The sequence below is a fragment of the Ctenocephalides felis genome, unplaced genomic scaffold (genome assembly GCF_003426905.1).
Source record: "Ctenocephalides felis isolate EL2017-DRISC unplaced genomic scaffold, ASM342690v1 CF-g0.4_SCAFFOLD_00845, whole genome shotgun sequence".
Taxonomy (NCBI): Eukaryota; Metazoa; Arthropoda; class Insecta; order Siphonaptera; family Pulicidae; genus Ctenocephalides; species Ctenocephalides felis.
Window position 1 is genome coordinate 91,555,502 of NW_020536999.1, and position 13,187 is coordinate 91,568,688.

The window sequence follows — 13,187 nt, forward strand, 5'->3', positions numbered from 1 at the left end:
ATACACAGTTGCATTTTTCCTTTATGAGAAGTAATGTAATATGACACGAGTAATTACAAGTTAATTAAGTCACTAAATATCCTTTTTTCGTCCACTCTTCTAAGGACTTTTTTATTTGCTATCTTGTATCTCTGTAAGGATGAGAATTTTGAAATGTAGTGCTGGAGGCGAATGAAGAAAATAAAGTGTACTGACAAGATTGCAAATGAAGAAGTCAAATGAGAAGAATGGGCGAACAAAGGACTCTACTGAGCACTATCCTGAAAAAAAAAGAAACTGGATCGGGCGCATTCTGCAAAAAGTGTGCCTCCTACACGACGTCGTCGAAGACAAAATAAACTAAAACTAAAAGGATTGGGTAAAAGAAGAATGCAGAAGGTATGCAGACTAAGGCGAAAAGAGAAAATACAGGAAACTGAAATCTGAAGCACATGGCCAGGAAACAGGAAAGAATAAGGTTGGAAAGAAAAATTCATAAAAATGAATATAAAGTTATATTTATAGTCATTAAATAATAGTAATAAAACAGTAATGGAAATAATAAACAAGGGAGGGAAGAAAATCATTGATTTTGTGGAAATCTCATACCATGGCCTTCGGGCAGACTACTGTTTATTATTACTTATCTTGTCTGTCCACTTTATCTTCTCCAGAACCACATTTCAAAACTCTCCAAGTAGTCCTTGTAGGCCTTTCTTAGAGTCCATGTTTCTGATCCGTACAGAGCTATGCTCCAGACATAGCACTTCATTAGTCTCTTCCGCAACTCGAGACTCAGTTTGCTCGTCAGTATTGTTCTTTCTTGGGAAAATATGAGAACTAGAAGAGTCCATGTATTATGAGGTCCATGTCTCTGATCCGTACAGAGCTATGCTCCAGATATAGCACATTATGAGTCTCTTCCGAGACTCAGTTTGCTCGTCAGTAGCGTTCTCTTCTTGGGAAACATATGAGGACTGATCAGTCCATGTATTATAAGGTCTAAGATCTTACGGCGTGCGGCGCACTCGTGTTGATGTTGATGCATGTTTCAGGGTGCACTACCATTTAAGCCAAAGGCTCTCAAACTTTTCTGTATAGACCCTAGGGACCACTTGAATTATAATTAGTGGTGCATGGCATCGTGCCAGCAAATTGTTGAAAAGAAAGGACCAGACCGATTTTAGCCAAAAAAATCTAATCAGCGCAATTCTTAACTGACGAGTTTTTAAATTTTCAAAATCGTTGAAAACATGGACGAAATGTTTTGCACTTTTCTGCTAAAAAACGGCTTTACTGATAATCATGCAAAACTTGGCCATGCGAGATCTTATAAAGTTTGAATTTTTGAAATCTGAAATATAAAATTCTGGCTTACATAAGTTTTGGAGTAAAGCGATTTTTAGAGTGATAAGAGAAAACATAAAACTTGCAAGTTGGATTTTCTGGAGAAAGCATTGACTTATCTTTCGGAAAGTTTAGAGAATATTCTTAAGTATAATTGTTCTTTTTTTACTTTTACCATTACAAATTGTATTGCAAGTAATGTAAATGACATTTATGATAAAAAAAAAACAGAACTAGTGGGGTGTATGGCATCGTGCCATAAGGCAAATTGCTGGAACTTCCCGTGCCGTAACGAAATGTTCGAGGAATACTGAATGTTTTCAAATAGATTATTATTATAATATTGTAACATTGTCTAATATTTATAAGAATTATATAAACTGAATTGCAAAGTTGAAATTATTTGTTTAAACTATACTAGAACTATAGTCAGAATTAAAAATAAAATATTTTCGATATAAAAAAAATTTTTCTTTTAAAAAAAAAAGTTGAAACAAATTTTTTTTTCCAAAATCAATTATTTTGTTAAGACAAGCAGAAAGTTCTTTGAATCATTTAAATCGGACGCTTAGTTCTTTCAAAAACTGCCGTTTTTTACATATTTATCTCCGTATCTTCAAAATGGCTGGGACTGCCTTTGCCAAAAACTAATAAACACTTCTCCCAATCATTACTAATTGAATGTTTTTTAGATCATTCAAATCGGATGCTCCGTTCACTCAAAAACTCGATTTCTATTTTCTGCACTCTTTGCTCCGTATCGCCGAAACGGATGGACCTGCCTTTGCTAAAAACTAATCAGCTCTTCTCCCTATCGATAGGAATCGAATGCTTTTTGAATCACTCAAATCGGTTGATCCGTGCGCCCGAAAACGTGACTGGAAATTTGTATCCATACATACAGACACACACACACACATCCATTTTTTCTGAGGTATGCCAAAATGTTCAGAAACCTTCAAAACGTCGAGAAATGTAAAAATTCTCAATTTCGATTTTCGGCCCATTACAATAACTTACCCTACGGGAAGTTAATAAACTGGTGAATCACTAAAAAAATGAGAGCAATTCGCTGTTTTTCTTCATAATTAAAATTAACCAAAACGGACTAAATTAAGATAGTCTTTAGAAGATCTATTGAGTATTTAAAATGAGAAGAAAGTGCTTGCTTTAAGAAGATACATTTCAAATTGAAATTTCACCATGATAAAAATCTTCTAAAATAATTATAAAATTAAAAGACAGCTTTATGATGTTTACCCAAGCAAAAAACTAGTTCATTTACAAATTGAAAATAATCATTTATTATTTATTTATTGTAAAAACAAGTATAAATCGAAAAAGATTCGAGATTCTTTTCCCAAGTTAAAATAAATTGTTATACACATCATTATACAATTGCAGTATCTAGTTAGTAATAAATGTCTTATTTTAGATAGTAAATCACAAGCAGAAGGGCCCATTTTAGGAATCACGCCAAATATATAAAAGTGTTGATGTCATCATCGTCTCGTTTCATATATTTGTGCTCAATCAGCCACTCGAGTTGTTCTTTGATCATCTTCTTTGAGGGAAGGAACATATTCTTCAAGATATCCACTAGTTCTGCTTGCAGAGCTGCATTTGCCAGTCTTTTCCTCATTTTCATGATTTTGATTATGGCTTCTTGGGTTCTTAAAATACGCAACTGCACTATGGAATGGTTGTCTTCTAATTGAGACCTCTCTGTGCTCAACTGCAGTCGTCCTATAAGATTGACTTTACCGCGCCTTTGTGGTTTACCATTTTTAATCAGGGAAAAATCTTGGTTGACCCAGAACAAGGTGTGTTCCATAAAATCTTTAGGACCGGATGCTGAGGGCTCATAAGATAAAGGTTGCCGCTTGAGTTTCGGAAATGCGACCAAAGACCATAAGGTCCTTCTTAATTCCAAGTCTGGAAGCTCTGTGGCAAGCCTTAAATTCTCATAAGTGATTTTTTCAAACGGTCTTTGATTCCATGCAAACAATACCGCCATTTGGAAGGTTGTAACATCCAAATCGTACTTACCAACTTGATTTGCAAATGTTATGGTTCCATTGCTCATGTGATGATACCATTGTAACTTCCTACCAGAGTGTTTGATTTTATAAAACTCTTCCACCTCTGGAATGTAGTCTTCTAGTTCCAAAGGTAAACTTACAGAAACTCTTTCAGATCCTCTGGCCCAAGCGCCTGCATTTAAAATTTTAATATTTATAGCATCATGTCTGGTTGTTTCTGACCTAAATTGAGTGTTAAGATCTTCGCTGACTTTCACATCTTGGAACATCCTGGCTAATTTGTTTACATAATCAGCAGGCATTCCAACTTCACGCAACCATTCGACCATATCCTCTTCTTTTTCACTATCAGCACTGGTATCAAGAATTAACCGTCTAGTTAAATGTGCTTTGTGGTACCTCATGAAGACATCTTTATTACCCACATATTTTAGTACCAAAAGTACGTTTTTAAGTTTTTTTTCTATCTCTTCGCTTGTCAATCTTTTGCTTAAGGGGGTTCGTCGTAACAACATATCACAATAATTAGCTAATAACTCAGGACATTTGCTTTCGGGTGCTGAAATTTTAGTGGTTCTTGAATTATTACATACCGGTAGTTCCAATTTGAAGACACTTGTATCATTTACAACGTTTTTGTAAGCTTTATCACGCGCCGTGAGAAATCTTGGGTCATCTAAGAATGCTTCTTCCACCAAGGTGCTGAAACGTTTGAACAAATCCAGGAGTCGTTCTACGTACTTTTCAGAATCCTGAGTGATAATATCAGCAGCAAATTTCATATCTGCTAAGCCTGCTGATACTATATGTGTTTCTAAGTCTCGCAACATTGGATCGACGCCTCCAGGGACTCTGTCAAGTAATTTAAACATCAATTGCAATCTTTCAGTCTCTCCGGCTGATATCAGTGGGGCACATTCAGCTAACAAAGTAGATAACCTGTCTTTAACAAGTACTGAGACACAACTTTGGATTAAACAAGCAACACTACCGCTTCCAGGCTCTAAATACCTATGAGCCCTTTGTTCTTCCTCTCTTAACTTTGAATCAGCATACCGCATATATGATTGAACACCATGCTCTTGCAAATACTCATTCGCTTGAAGTTTATAAAAACTTTCTGTAGCTTGTATATAGGCAGCTTCAAAATTCTCTCTGTAAATTTGTAATTTATCATCAGGATTAGAACATAGATTAACATACGATTCACGCACACCTATTACAAGTTGTGAGTCAAAGGCTTCACCGTTACGTTCAGCATGCACAAGTTTCATAGCTGAGTCTTGTAAAGTCTTTTTTATGTCCAAGAATATACTTTGGTTCCAGGAATCGAGCATTAAATTCCTCACTATACTTTCATCCGGTGTTATTTTCTTATTTGTTCCCGAAGAGTAGTGCATAGAAGTGTGAGAACTGTTGCCTAATAGGGCTGATTCTAATTGTCTAAAGGGGGTAGGTAGATAATTACATTGGGTGAAGAACTTTCTCCATTCTTTGATATAAGCTTTGAGCAAGGCTTGTTCTTCGCAATGGGCTAACACACGAGCTTGTGCTTCTTTGATGAATTTAACAATATCTTCTTGTAGAGCATCCCGTACTTTAATAGGACCTTTTTCATCCCACAAACACACTAAATGAACTGAATAAAATAAATCTTGCCACTCTGACTGGGTTATGGATTCTTGTTTTAATAATTTTGACACTATAGGGTGCATTGAGGGCCATTTGTCTTCGAAGGCCAATTGGCCCTTTTTTAACATAGCCATTGTAATAAAGCACTTATTTAATTTTACTGTAAATTTGTATAAATAACTTCTAATCTACATGGTTGAGAATGAACAATACGAATAAAATAAAATTATCGTAGTGAATTACAATATCATTAGTTGAGAATTATTTTACACTATCATCTAATATTATTTTAAAATATTTACAATACAATTTATTAAGTAGTTCTTATATTTATTTCATTTATTAATTCATTATTTAGTTTTGCAGAAGTTTTGGCTTATGGCTATGTTTTTATAGTGTTGGCAATACTGTGAAGGGACGCCATACCGGCAAATTCAAATGAACTGTCAAAATAATTTCATACGCAATTTTAAAGCAAATTATAATTGTACATTTTACATGTAATTATTCATTAATAATGAAATTATTTATTTCCTCAACTTTTGCTATAAATTTCCAGGCTGATCAAAAATTTAGAAAAAATCTCAGGAATAATCACATAATGTAGACAATGCAAGATTTAAAATTTGACGTTATACTTCTAAATCTAATTGCAAAAGGTTACTTTAATCATGGATAGATAGAAAGCAATTATTTTGTAAAAACAAGCAGAAAGTATTTTGAATCATTTAAATCGGACGCTTAGTTCTCTCAAAATCTGCCAGTTTTTAAACATTTAGCTCTGTATCTCCGAAACCGCTGGGCCTACCTTTGCCAAAAACTAATAACCACTTTTCCCCGTCATTACGAACTGAATGTTTTTTTGGATCATACAAATCGGATGATCCATTCTCTCAAAAACTCGATTTCTATTTTCTGCACTCTTTGCTCCGTATCTCCGTAACGGCTGGACCTGCCTTTGCCAAAAACTAATCAGCACATCTCCCTATCGATAGGAATCGAATGTTTTTTGAACCATTCAAATCGGTTGATCCGTGCGCCCGAAAACGTGACTGGAAATTTGTATCCATATATACATACACACACACACACATCCAATTTTTCTGAGGTATGCCAAAATGTTAAGAAACCTTCAAAATGTCGAGAAATGTAAAAAAATTCAATTTCGATTTTCAGCCCATTACAATAACACCCTACGGGAAGTTAATAAATATAAAAAAACTAAATAAATTGTATGTAAATATAATAAAATAATATTAGATAATAGTCTAAAATAATTCTGAACTAATAATATTGTAATTCAATATAATTTTGTCTTAATCATATTGTTCATTCAGGGTGGTCCTTGATATGGATGTTATCGAATTTCTTACCCTCAAGTGGCTCAAATGCTTCCAAGTTTGTAAAAAAAATTCTCTGAAAGTTTTAGCTCTTTTAGTTTAATATTAATTATATAGTTTTTAGTTTAATACTAATTACTTTTAGTTTAATACACATTACATTATTCTTTAAGATAATTCGTGCTCCAACCAAAGATCCTTGGTTCTTCTTCCTAAGTAAATACTTATTTTATAAAATATATCAAATTTTTGTTATAATTTTTTAAAATTATGATCAAAATAAGCAAATACAATGTTGTAGACTTATAATTCACTTGTTGCTAAGTTATAATATTCTAAATTGAAATTTTACCCATAAGAATCTTTGGTAGGGTGCGGCTTATCTTAAAGCTTTTAACTTTAAGAGCTAAAACGTTCAAGTAACTTTCTTTTGATATCAACTAAATTATTTATTTACTTTACCTTTCTGCAACAAATCTTTAAAGTGCAAAATTTTTCACATAATTGGACATGACCCCATAAGCACCTGACTATATCATGGAACCGATGAAAACACTAAACCTGGACAACCACAAAGCCTGATTGTTGGAAATTGTTTTGTTTGACCAGGAGTCTTTAAGACATTCACTACCTGAAAGAAAGATATACAATTGTAAGTGTAAATAGTTGTTGTATCAGATTATTTACTTTTTTCCCCATAAGTGCATTCACCAAAGAAGATTTACCAACATTTGGTTGACCGGTACCACCTATAGTTAAGACATCATTATTGTATGACTTGTACTTATTAATTATTTTGCAACAATCAGACAATCAATCAACAATCACCTACAAAAAAGTTTTTGCCACAGATTTTTAAAAAAAGTTTTTGCTGTTTCATTTTTATAAAATTTTCAAAGATATTTATCCATGAAATGTGTTTTGACAAAGTCAACCCAACCTAAAGTTAAGACATCATTCTTGTATGGTTCAAGCTTCTTTGCAACTATTTGCAATTACTTTGCAACAATGAGACAAACAATAATATCTTCAAACAATTTTCAGATCTATAAAAAGCAAAAAGTTATCATTAATCAATATATGTATTTATTTCAATTGATATATTATACATAAACTTAGTATATATATACTATATCAATATTTATATAATATTAGTTATATCTATATCTTCACCTTATTAAATAACTTATAATAAAATGAAGCAACGTAATAAAATCTACAATAATGTAACTATCTCGATTGTAATTATAAAATTAATTTATGAAATAATTTTTAACAATTCTAACAAATATAATGGATGTAATATTCAACCCAAAACATTATTCATTCAAACTCGAACATATATATTTAAAAACTATAATTGGACAATTGTTTTAGTTAAATATTAATATTAAATTTTGTTATATAAAATTTTATATAATCAATACTAAGTGTTTTTGCACATAACAGTTTTTTTTTAAATAGAAATATAATTAGTTATATAAATATAAAACAAAACTTAAAATAAATAAAAGCATATAAAGAAATATCAATAGTAATATTTTCATAAAATATTACATGCAAATCATGAACATAAGTATTTTTTATATCAAGAGTTTTGCTTATATTTTCTCTAAAATGATAATATAAAAACAAATTTGCCATCTAACGTTTTTGTACTTTCAAGAAAAAGAAATAAATTCAGACAATATGTAGTAAATTTTTTATAACATTTTCCTTTAAAAAAAAGTTACTTAATATATAACTATTTCTAAAAAAATAGTTTGTTATCATGCAATTAAAAAACTCATTTTGTCAACTTCTTATAATATATATTTAGATATTTCTTTATATAAACTATTCATTTATTTTAAAAATAAGTTTTGTTCTTAATCTTGTAAATAAAAACATGGATGTTTTGAGGATGGAAAGTGAAAGTTTTATAAATTAAATTTTATAGAAGTTTTTATAAAATATAAATTATATATATATATATATATATATATATAATTAAATATATAATGAATTTTATTAACTCATATCAGACCAACAATTTGCAAAAGTAAAATGGAATAAAAAAAAAATCTAAATTTCATCATACTAATCTAATTCTTGCAAAAACTCTATGAATTATGAACACAAAGCTTCCAGAAAAACTCATACAGTGATGGGAACAGAAGAAAAGGTTTATAATAATATTTCACTACCTAATTCACAAGTTTCAGCAAATTAAAATAAATGTATTTGACCGACATTATCATGATCTGTTAGCAGCATCATATTTAGAATTGTACAAAGAAAAATTACCAGATCTAATGAATGATGGTGAAAATATTAACTAAATAATGGGTAATAAAAATAGTAGGATCGGTCATACTAATGAGCGAAGCAATAATCACATCATATTTAGAATTATAGAATCCACCAAGATGTTGCGAGTATCCCACTTAAATTTAGTTGTGAAAGAGTTGATCTGATACAGGATAGTAAAACTTATTAATCATAGAGATAGCAAATGAAACAAGATTTTTACAAAATTCATAACCAAGCTGACTTGTTATTAGACCAAGTATTTTCCATTTATTGTCAAAAAAATGAAGATCAATGTGAATAAAGTAATTTGACACAACTCCAAAAGGGGACTCCAATTTCCAAAAGAACTCAATTGCAACAATTGTTGAAACATGATTCAGTATAATCAGAAAAATAGCAGAAGACTTATGAAAAACTAGTCAAAGGGACTCCAATTTCCAAACAAACTCAATTTCCACAAATTGTTGCAACATAATTCAGTGTAAACCAAAAAAAAATAGAAGACAATTTATGAAAAACTAGTTGAAGCAATTCCAATTTTGAAAAAGACTCTATTACAACAAAGCAGAACTAACTAAACTAGTTAAATGGGACTCAACATTTCAAAAAGAAGAAGACTCTTAATTTTTAAAATGAAAAATTCGGTATTAGGTAAAGTTGTGCTAAAAATACTTTTTTTACTAACTTATAATAGTATATATGCAACATACATATACATATACATATATATATATATATATTATATATATATATATATATATTATATATATATATATATATATATATATATATAGTTTTGTCGGCGTTGATACATATTTGTAATATTTTTGAAGCCCAATCATTGAATTAAAAAAAGATTAAATAACAAAATTATTTATTCCATTAAACGTTTCGACACTTGATGTGTGTCATCATTCAGTAATCTAAAAAACTGATAACAAATACAAAGTTGATAAATATAAATATATAAAAAAGGAGGAATTTATGCATACCAAACCAAGAAAGACAACAGAAAAAATTAATTATGATGTAAAATTGATTGAACACTAAATTTGTGTAAAATAATATACTATTATATTGACAAATGAGAAATTGAGGAAGCACATATTGCCCTCCTATATTTAATGTTATTAATAGCGGTGCATTATGGACACTGATCAAGGTTTCAACACAAGTGTAGTCACGCATACATCATATTTTTTTTTGTTTTTCCTGGTTTGGTATGTATAATTTCCTCCTTTTTTATATATTTATAAATATCATCAACTTTAATGAATAAATAATTTTGCTATTTAATCTTTTTTTAATTCGATGACAGGCTGCAAAAAATATTACAAATACATATATATATATATATATATATTTATATATATATATATACATATATATATATATATATATATATTTTTGTCAAAAGTGTCAAATATTGTATACAAGTAAAATGCATACACAATCCGCAAGTCAAAATTTATGTACTATCACATCCATATAGTACAACAAAGTCTAATATGAGTTAATTTTAATTCAAATTCTTTATATTATTAAATCTAGAAGATTTTATGTATGTATTTATATAACACCATAATAAAAATATAAACTTTTGTACTTCTCTATATACAAATCCGCAAGATACATACATACATTATATATGTATATATACATAAAAATTACATAAGCATTATGTATTAAAATTTCTTGCATTTTAATACATAACATTATGTTATAATACCTGCATCAACATGCCTCTGTATATCCTCAATACATTCCTCAAAATCTAGTTGCTCCCCATCCTCAACTTCATCCTTAACATCCTCTACAAGGTTTACAACCTCAGCATCATCCATTTCTTCAGCCTCGGCTTCTTCAATTTCTTCAACCACAACATCATCTATTTCTTCAGCTTCAATTTCTTCAACCACAACATCATCTATTTCTTCAGCCTCTTCATCTTGAACTTCATCCTCCTCAGCCTCAGCATTAATTTTAAAGCGCTTCGAATACCGCCTTGGGGAACACCTAGTTCTCTTAACCTTAAGCACCTTTCTAACTCTCTTAGGCTGAGGCTGCGGTTCTGGTGGAATATCTTCCAGTGTCTCTTCTGGTTCCTCTTCTGCTGGTTGTTCCTGGTATTCTTGTACGTCGTTCTCAAAGCCATCATGTGGAATGTTGGATAATTTAAGAACGTGCAGAATGACTTCGTCAACTGTACGATTGTTCAACAGTGTGGTTATGGTTGCGTCATCGATGACAGATGTGAATAATAGTTTGGCGTTTTCTCGTATTCTCTGCACCAGCTCTGGGTAGTCTTCGACTCGGGCTGGTTCGTGGCCGCATCGGGCAATTACACTTTCAAGAATCTAGACAAGGAAAATTTGTATTAAAATAATTGTCAGAGCAATAGATATTTTAAATATATTTAATGCTGAGGCTGAGGAGGAGGATGATGATGATGCAGCTAAAGAAATAGATGATGATGTGGTTGAATAAATTGAAGCTGAAGAACTAGATGATGTTGTGGTTGAAGAAATTGAAGAAGCTGAGGCAGAAGAAATGGATGATGCTGAGGTTGTACACCTTGTAGAAGATGTTAAGGATGAAGTTGAGGATGGGGAGCAACTAGATTTTGCTAGATTTTTGGTATGGTGAAAATATATTACAAACTTTCCGAAAGAGAATTTAATGTTTTTGTCAGAAAATCCCACTTGTAATTTTTTGTTTACTTGTGAGATGATTCAATCTTTTAAATAGATAAACGTGTTTTTAGAAATAAGAAAACAAGATAAAATTTGTGAGATAATCTCTTGATCAAAAAATTTGGGTTCAATATTTTGACTACATAAATGTGTTTTCTCAGAAAGAGAAGAATGATGAAAAAGATGAAATTAAGATGAAATTATCTAAAATTTCATATAAAACGTCTTATGCAGAACTTATTAGATTTTTAATAATTATTTCTAAATTTCACACAAAAAAAATGTGGGTTCAATCTTTTAAATAAATAAATGTGTTTTCAGAAAAATAAGAATGATGAAAAAGATGAAATTAAGATAAAATTATCTAAAATTTTATATAAAACGTCATATGCAGAATTTATTAAATTTCTAAAAATTATTTCTAATAATTTTTAATTGCCCTGCTGGTTCAGGTATATTTTTTTAGTTTTTATTGTATATCTTTTAAATAAATAAATTTAGACAAATGTTGTATCAAAAAGATAAGTAGTTAATATTATCTAAAAAACAGTATTAAAATTTTATAAAAGTTCCAGTTTAAATAATATATAAAACAATAAACAACAGACTTGATCTAAACAAAACAAAATTATTAGTAATAGTTTTAATATAATAGAAGATTATCTTAATCTTATCTTTACTAAATAATATATATTTATCTTTTTATGAACTTATAAGTACTTACAAACTTTCTAAAAGAGAATTTAAGTTTAAGTTTTTGACAGAAAATCCGACTTGCTAATTTTATGCTTACTTGTGAGATGGTTCAATCTTTTAAATAGATTGAATGTAGATAAATGTGTTTTTAGAAATAAGAAAACAAGATAAAATTTGTGAGATCATCTTTTGATAAAAAAATGTGGGTTCAATCTTTTAAATAAATGTGTTTTCTCAGAAAAATAAGAATGATAAAAAAGATAAAATTAAGATAAAATTATCTAAAATTTCATATAAAACGTCATATGCAGAATTTATTAGATTTCTAACAATCTATTTCTAATAATTATTAATGGCCCTGCTGGTTCAATTACAATTTTTTAGTTCATTGTGTATCTTTTAAATAAATAAATTTAGACGAGTGTGGTATCAAAAAGATAATAAGTAGTTAATATTATCTAAAATAAAGTATTAAAATTGTATAAAAGTTCTATCTTAAATAATATGACACTAAACAACAGACTTGATCTAAACAAAACAAAATTATTAGTAATAGCTTTAATATAATATAAGATTATCTCAATCTTATCTTTACTGAATAATATATACTGATCTTTTTAAGAACTTATAAGTACTTAAAAGCTTTCCAAAAGAGAATTTAACGTTTTTGCCAGAAAATCTGACTTGCTTATGTTATGCTTACTTATGAGATGGTTCAATGTTTTAAATAGATAAATGTAGATAAATGTGTTTTTAGAAATATGAAAACAAGATAAAATTTGTGAGATGATCTCTTGATAAAAAAAATGTGGGTTCTATCTTTTAAATAATTAAGAGTCTTCTCAGAAGGATAAGAATGATGAAAAAGATGAAATTAAGATAAAATTATCTTAAAATTTCATATAAAACGTCTTATGCAGAACTTATTAGATTTCTAATAATTATTTCTAATAATTATTAATGGCCCTGCTGGTTCAGGTACAATTTTTTAGTTTTTATTGTGTATCTTTTAAATAAAAAAATTATAGACGAATGTAGCATCAAAAAGATAAACTAGTTAAGATTATCTAAATAACTGTAATAAAATTTTATATATGTTAGTTCTAGTTTAAAAAATATATAACCTTAAACAACAGACTTAGACAAAACAAAATTATTAATAATTA

At 29.5% G+C, this 13,187-nt stretch overlaps 2 protein-coding genes across 2 annotated transcripts in view; both read right to left on the reverse strand.

Moving 5' to 3' along the window:
- Positions 1 to 2,755: 2,755 nt before the first annotated feature.
- Positions 2,756 to 5,321, reverse strand: LOC113375929 (cullin-5-like). Its single transcript, XM_026615869.1, has one exon. The coding sequence runs from the start codon at positions 5,132 to 5,134 to the stop codon at positions 2,798 to 2,800; it is 2,337 nt and encodes a 778-aa protein (XP_026471654.1). The 5' UTR covers positions 5,135 to 5,321; the 3' UTR covers positions 2,756 to 2,797.
- Positions 5,322 to 10,264: 4,943 nt separating this feature from the next.
- Positions 10,265 to 13,187, reverse strand: part of LOC113363016 (protein suppressor of hairy wing-like) — a 30,548-nt gene continuing 27,625 nt past the window's right edge. The window contains exon 19 of the mRNA XM_026605507.1: positions 10,265 to 10,989. Within this exon, the coding sequence (XP_026461292.1) occupies positions 10,348 to 10,989 (642 nt within the window). The 3' untranslated portion in view covers positions 10,265 to 10,347. The remainder of the gene's footprint in view (positions 10,990 to 13,187) is intronic.